The 7704-nt window shown below is 44.2% G+C and overlaps 1 protein-coding gene across 1 annotated transcript; it reads left to right on the top strand.

The window, feature by feature from the left end:
• Positions 1-4051: 4051 nt before the first annotated feature.
• On the top strand, positions 4052-7048 carry LOC121400521 (early nodulin-75-like). The gene is made up of 3 exons (XM_041583747.1): positions 4052-4089; positions 6195-6954; positions 7037-7048. The coding sequence occupies exons 1-3, from the start codon at positions 4052-4054 to the stop codon at positions 7046-7048; spliced, it is 810 nt and encodes a 269-aa protein (XP_041439681.1).
• Positions 7049-7704: the final 656 nt, after the last annotated feature.

The raw sequence follows: 7704 nt of genomic DNA, 5'->3' as shown, positions 1-7704 counted from the left end.
GTTTCTCTGAATGGGCTATGAACAAACTAAGGAAGCTGATCCTGATGTTGAGTATTCCACTGGGCTCTATTCAGATTGTCCCATCCAGTGATGCCGATGCAGAACCCCTGAGCTGCTAAGCCACAAACATGTATGTTTCTTGGCAGGGCCATAACTAAATAGGAAGGTTATGGACCATGTCAGCACGCTACCTTTTTTACAAATTAAGCAGAAGGTGCAAAGTAAATATTGCTTTGTATTTCCTACTTGCTGCCTGGTTCAAGATGGTGGCAGCAGTATTTATATGCCTCGTGGATCTCCTGATGTCTCTTTGCCTTTAAGAAAGGTTGGTCTTGCAGAACTTGGATGTAGAAGCCCCCATTCTAAGAACTGAACTTAAAGATAAAGATGGAGCACACCTAAGGCGTAGGAAACAGTAAAAGTGTAAAAAGAAAACTTTAAAAAGAACTTTAACTTTAAATAGGCAAAACCACTTCCCCATCAGGGCTTTGCACATTAATACTTCTATTATAATATTATTTGGAACAAATCTTAACCAATATTCAAAAGCAGGATTATACTGTGCTCACGCTCAGGCAAACCTGGGAACCCACCACAAGAACACACAGGGCCTATGTCGCTAACTAGTATATCATAGACTCAGTATTCTCCCAAAGGTATAGGCATTGTAGTGCTCATTTAGATTGAAAGCATTTTTACAGTGTTGGCACTCAACAATCACTGCGTTGGGCACCTCCTGGCCATTATGCAACTTGGGGTTGTTCAACTTTAAATTAACTTTTATATTATGTAGAGACCGATATTCTGTGACAATTTGCTTGCTTCAGCAGCTTTCCAGTTTCAGCAATCTAGTTGCTAGGGTCAAAATGACCCTAGCAACCATGCACTGATTTGAATAAGAGACTGGAATATGAATAGGAGAGGCCTGAATAGAAAGATTAGTGATAAAAAGTAGCAATAACTATACATTTGTAGATGCATTTGTTTTTACAGTGACCCCCATTTGATGGAAAGAGGCAGAAGTGGGAGGCAAATAATTATAACACTATAAAAAAAAATATATAGTGAAGACCAAATGAAAAGTTGCTTAGAATTGGCCCTTCTATAACATACTAAAAGTTAACATAAAGGTGAACCACCCCTTTAAGTGAAATAAAAGCAGATGAAAAGAGCGGCACGACATATCTTGTTTATTCATTTAAAACTGAAGCCATTTCAAATGCAAGAAGCCAATAATATGCAAAGTGAGGTGCCAATCGGACAGAAGGAAATAGCGGCGAATAAAAGGAGTGGTACAAACATTTCATGAATGTAAATATTAGTGCATTCAATTGTGCTTTACCGAAATGTTTCAGATAAATATTTTGATGGTTAACCAAAACCACTCCTGAAACGTAAACAATATAGCTGTGTCTTAGTGCCAAAAAATATTTTATTTCATGTTTTTTAAAGGAAATGGGTGCCTGTGTTTTTTTAAAAACAATTCCCCCAGACTGCCAACACACAACGGGCAGCAAAATCCAGGAGAGGCCCATGTCTGTCAGTGGGGCGCATGGTGGGGAGAGTACGGCTCCCTAGGGCAGCACCAGACCTACATACAATGATTTTTACTGATCAAACTTGCTCAACAAACCACAACTATTTTAAAATGTGGAGTAATGTCCTGTGATTTGACACCTACAATATCTAAATTGTATCTAAAATCACTAGTGCAAGCACTTGTCAGGCAATTGTTGCACATTTCAATGCCACAAATTGCCCAAAGTCCCATTGTCCCCAAAGCGCCTTTTTCTGAAGGCTATCAGGATGTTTATACAGGTATGGGATCCATTATCCGGAAGCATGTTATCCAGAAAGCTCCGAATTACGGAAAGGCCACCTCCCATAGACTCCATTTTATCCAAAGAAACCAGATTTTTAAAAACAATTTCCTTTTTCTCTGTAATAATAAGACAGTAGCTTGTACATGATCACTACTAAGATATATTTAATCTTTATTAGAAGCAAAACCAGCCTATTGGGTTTATTTAGGGTAGGGGCACACTCAGCGATTCAGGGAGATTTAGTCGACGGGCGACTAATCGCCTATCTCCTGACAAAAAGAGACAATGAATAAGTGTTAAGTTATAAAAGTACCGCTATTTCCTGAGAGTAATTTCCCAGAGACAGTAGAGTTTGGATTGGATGAAGCATTAAAATTAGAATCCCTGCCCAATCAAAACACTCCGAACTACTGGGGAAGTCAATTACTGCCCTGCGGATGCCTTGAGACAATGCTTTGGTACAGTAGCAGGAAATTTGGGGGAAATAATAGTAATAAATAAGTCAATTAAGATGACATAGAAGTGGGACAAATTCTAAAAGACCTATTTTATCAAATTATTCCCCCAGTCACAGCCTCAGTGACAGCTCCGCAATGTTTCAAAGGCGACTAGTGGTGGTGTCCCTGTAACACATTTAATGTCTCAGCCTGTTGTTTCACCACAGGGCCACATTTAAACTTTCCACCACAGCATTGTGTATTCATGTAGATCAGTCTCATCTTCCCCTGTGGATAATACAACAACCCCCAACACATGATTTAACACCTTAGGGGCCCTTAACAACAATTTCCAAATGCTAACAAACCCCAAGAACAAACCCCTAACAGACTTACATCTCACAGGTAGTGTAGGGCAAGCAGAGAATGGCACACACAAGCAGCACTGGGCAAGCAGAGAATGGCACACATAAGCAGCACTGGGCAAGCAGAGAATGGCACACACAAGCAGCACTGGGCAAGCAGAGAATGGCACACACAAGCAGCACTGGGCAAGCAGAGAATGGCACACACAAGCAGCACTGGGCAAGCAGAGAATGCCACAAACAAGCAGCACGGGGCAAGCAGAGAATGGCACACACAAGCAGCACTGGGCTAGCAGAGAATGGCACACAGAAGCAGCACTGGGCTAGCAGAGAATGGCACACACAGGCAGCACTGGGCAAGTAGAGAATGGCACACACAGGCAGCACTGGGCAAGTAGAGAATGGCACACACAGGCAGCACTGGGCAAGCAGAGAATGGCACACACAGGCAGCACTGGGCAAGCAGAGAATGGCACACACAAGCAGCACCGGGCAAGCAGAGAATGTCACACACAAGCAGCACTGGGCAAGCAGAGAATGGCACACACAAGCAGCACTGGGCAAGCAGAGAATGGCACACACTGGTAGCACTGGGCAAGTAGAGAATGGCACACACAAGCAGCACCGGGCAAGCAAAGAATGTCACACACAAGCAGCACTGGGCAAGCAGAGAATGGCACACACAAGCAGCACTGGGCAAGCAGAGAATGGCACACACAGAGAGGGAAGGCAGAACAGAGCAGGAGACAGGGAAAGATCTCAGTCTAATATGTACTACATACAGTGACACAGTGTTGGTGCCCCATTAGTATTTTGAATAAGGTGTGAACAGGTGAACAATGTGGGCAGTTTCAGTCTGGGTCTCAAGTGGAACAGCACAGGCCTTTAGGGTGTGAACAATAGAGGTGTCACAAGTGTGAACAATGCAGGGGGATCACAGGTGTGAACAATACAGGGGATTAGTCTGGATTTGAGGTTTAAACAATGCAGGGGCCAATTAATCTCTGTAGTGATACCTTTTAAAGGTCACATATGGTAAACAGACACATTTTGTGGGGGGCAACAGAACAGCCCGCAGGCCAGTTGGACAAGCCTGATGTAAATGATGCTCCTACATGGTGTTGGTGTGTTGCTTTAGGCTTCCATCCACTAAAGTGTATATATACACACACAATGTATGTGGTTTTTGTGTTGGAGTTGACAGACCTCACCGATTGCAAACCAGATCTATATGCTGAATAGATATGCACAATATCCAGTGAATAAAACGGAATGCCTAACTAAACAGGCAGCATGTTATTTCCATGTATGTCCAGTGTTAGAGGAACGAAGTGGCATTTCTAATATACCATTGCACAGTCATTTTGATCAGTGGCAATATAAGAGATAATAGTGTACATTACCAATGCAACTGATAAGAGCTAAAATGGAGCACTCACGGGCAGTGCAAATCAATTCACAAAGGTAGTTGTTGCCTATAAGTGATGCAAAGGTTGATAAACTGATGATCAAGCCCACTTCAACCCCACACAACCTAGTCCTAACCCAGCCCCAACCTCTTCCAATCCAACACTAACCTCTTCCAATACAGCCCCAAACCTCTCACAAACCAGCCTCTCCCAACCCAATCCCAACCTCGTCCACCCAGCCCCAATTTCTCCCAAACCAGCCCTAACCTCTCCCACCCAGCCCTAACATCTCCCAGCCCTAACCCCTCACAACCCAGCCCCAACCTCTCACAACCTAGACTCTCCCAACCTAGCCCCAACCTCGACTCTATGAACCCAGCTCTAACCTCTCAAAATCCAGCCTCAACCCTTCACAACCCAGCCTCAACCCTTCACAACCCAGCCTCAACCCCTCAGGACCCAGCCTCAACATCTCCCACTCAGCCCCAACATCTCCCAGCCCCAACCTTTTGCAACCTAGTCTTTCCAAACCCAGCCCCAACTTTTCCCAACCTAGCCTCCACCCCTCACAACCCAGCCCCAACCTCTCCCACTCAGCCCCAACATCTCTCAGCCACAACCTTTCCCAACCCAGCACCAACTCCTCTCAATCCAGCCCCTACGTTTTGCAACCTAGTCTTTCCCAACCCAGCCCCAACTTTTCCCAACTTAGCCTCCACCCCTCACAACCCAGCCCCAACCTCTCCCACTCAGCCCCAACATCTCCCAGACACAACCTTTCCCAACCCAGCACCAACCCCTCTCAACCCAGCCCCAGCCTTTCACAACCTAGCCTTTCCCAGCCCCAATCACTCTGCCAACCAAGCTTCTCATCAACCCATCACCAACCTTACAGAACCCAGCCTCTTACAACCCAGCCCCAACCTGGCCCAAAGTTTCCTAATGATTTTAACTCTGCACAGGGGCAGGACCAATGTCTCTGCAGGGATTGATACAGGGGATTGGTTATGTAACCAATGGGGAAGGGTTAGGCCTGTTACCCACCCACGTAATCTGATGCACCATTAGTGCCTATACATGCTCCTTGGCATATAGAGTTATGAGCCTTTAACCATGTTCAACCTGATTATGAATTGCAAAGTGCTTGGCCTTATGGATGCAAAAAAGCCCTGAAAGAATCACCAGCCTTCACCTGTTAGTAATTCCAGGGTTGCCTTAACGGCTTGTATCTTCACATGCAACTGACTGACCAGTGAACTGGATGCTAATGTCATTATTGATACCACATGCTGGAACTGAGAGGGAGAAAAAAAAATAGTAAGAAGCATGTGTACCGCAATTTGCACATGGTTTACTAATGACATTCCTTTGCGCCCACTTTTGGCAAAGTTGCGATGCACTTTATTTAGTGGGGACTAACAATGTAGTTAGAATTCTGTGGAAAAAATGCAGCACTGGATTTGCTGTGTAAATAAGCCCTACTATCGCTGCTCCATTTGTTCAGGCCGAATGGAAAAATGGCCCTATACACTGCACAGTCAATGTACCTTTATACTCCTTTATACTAGCAGTCTGTTCATAGGCTGACCTGTAGGTACTAGAATAAGTCAGTAACTCACAGAGTAGCAGAATTATAACTGTAATTGTCTGAGGAAAATCAGACAATTGCCTATTTAGATCATCGTATATAAAACATTCCTTTCAATTAATTGTACAGAATTGCATAATGGGGTGAATTTTTGTGTGCGCTATTGCCCTTAGGGTGCAAATAGCACAGTATTGACCAACTTCCTAATTACTGCATCATGAAAAAAAATCCCACTTTTTTCCTGTTTCTGAAAAACTCAATATACTTTTGCTAAATTAGCAACCTGGGCATAAGAATGTAAAACCAATGAAAGGAACAGCAAGGAAACAGCCTGAAATGTAAATACAAAGAACTTATTGTCTTAAAGGAGGCACAGTAACAGCTACGAGGAAACAGCAGCAAAGGGAAATTCCAGCCTTTTCTCTTCAGTTTCAGTTCAAAATGCCCATTATTTAAAAGGGATTTTCTTGCATTTATACAAAAATGTGTGTACCTGCTAGTGCAACATGTCATTCGTTGATCCTCTCTTTGCTGATATAACAGTCTTTACCCTCTGATCTTGATATTCACAGTGTGCGACCCCCAGCATTTCATGATATTCACAGTGTGCGACCCCCAGCATTTCATGATATTCACAGTGTGCGACCCCCAGCATTTCATGATATTTACAGTGTGCGACCCCCAGCATTTCATGATATTTACAGTGTGCGACCCCGAACATTTCATGATATTTACAGTGTGCGACCCCCAGCATTTCATGATATTTACAGTGTGCGACCCCGAGCATTTCATGATATTCACAGTGTGCGACCCCCAGCATTTCATGATATTCACAGTGTGCGACCCCCAGCATTTCATGATATTTACAGTGTGCGACCCCCAGCATTTCATGATATTTACAGTGTGCGACCCCGAGCATTTCATGATATTCACAGTGTGCGACCCCCAGCATTTCATGATATTCACAGTGTGCGACCCCCAGCATTTCATGATATTCACAGTGTGCGACCCCCAGCATTTCATGATATTCACAGTGTGCAACCCCCAGCATTTCATGATATTCACAGTGTGCGACCCCCAGCATTTCATGATATTTACAGTGTGCGACCCCCAGCATTTCACTATATTCACAGTGTGCGACCCCCAGCATTTCATGATATTCACAGTGTGCGACCCCCAGCATTTCATGATATTCACAGTGTGCGACCCCCAGCATTTCCTGATATTCACAGTGTGCGACCCCCAGCATTTCATGATATTCACAGTGTGCGACCCCCAGCATTTCATGATATTCACAGTGTGCGACCCCCAGCATTTCATGATATTCACAGTGTGCGACCCCCAGCATTTCATGACAGGCACAATGTGGCAAAACCCCGTAAACAAACTTGGGCTCCCCCAGTTGTTATCATAGGAGATCATGTAACTGAGGCTTATGGGTGCATCACAATAGTGACTACTCCACAGCACCCACTGCCATCATTTTATGTCTGTAAAAATGTCCAAATACTTGCCCTTAAAAAAGTTTGGGTGGCTCATCATTATCATGCTACATTTTCCTTGCATGCTCGTGGGGTGGCTGTTTTAGTCAGGAAGCATGTTATGTTTGAACTGTTGAAAATTCATATAGATATGTATGGCAAATATGTATTGAAACCATGTTTACAAAGATTATAGATCTCCCTCCAGCTCCAGTTTGCATATTGGGCAACTTCAACTCTACACTTGACCCCCAGCTAGATAGACTATCAACTCAGTCAACCACCCTCACTCCACTTGCGCAATGGCCTAACTCCATGGGTCTAAAGGATAATTGGAGGTGGAAAAATCCAGATGGTAAGCAATTCTCCTGCCATTCTGCCACACACAAGACTCTATACCGCATAGACTTGGCATTAGCATCCCCGGATTTTCTACCCTTAGTTTCAGAAGTCAAATACCTTCCAAGAGCCTTTTCAGACCACTCCCCCTTACTGGTAAAGCTGCAGTTTGGTTCTGTTACATCTGACAGGTTGTGGAGACTTAAGGTGGCCATACACAGGCCGATAAAAGCTGCCGACCGACCGTGTCGGCAGCTTATTG

Source organism: Xenopus laevis, chromosome 1L, assembly GCF_017654675.1.
Source record: "Xenopus laevis strain J_2021 chromosome 1L, Xenopus_laevis_v10.1, whole genome shotgun sequence".
Lineage (NCBI taxonomy): Eukaryota > Metazoa > Chordata > Amphibia > Anura > Pipidae > Xenopus > Xenopus laevis.
This window is presented reverse-complemented; position numbering and strand designations above follow the sequence as displayed.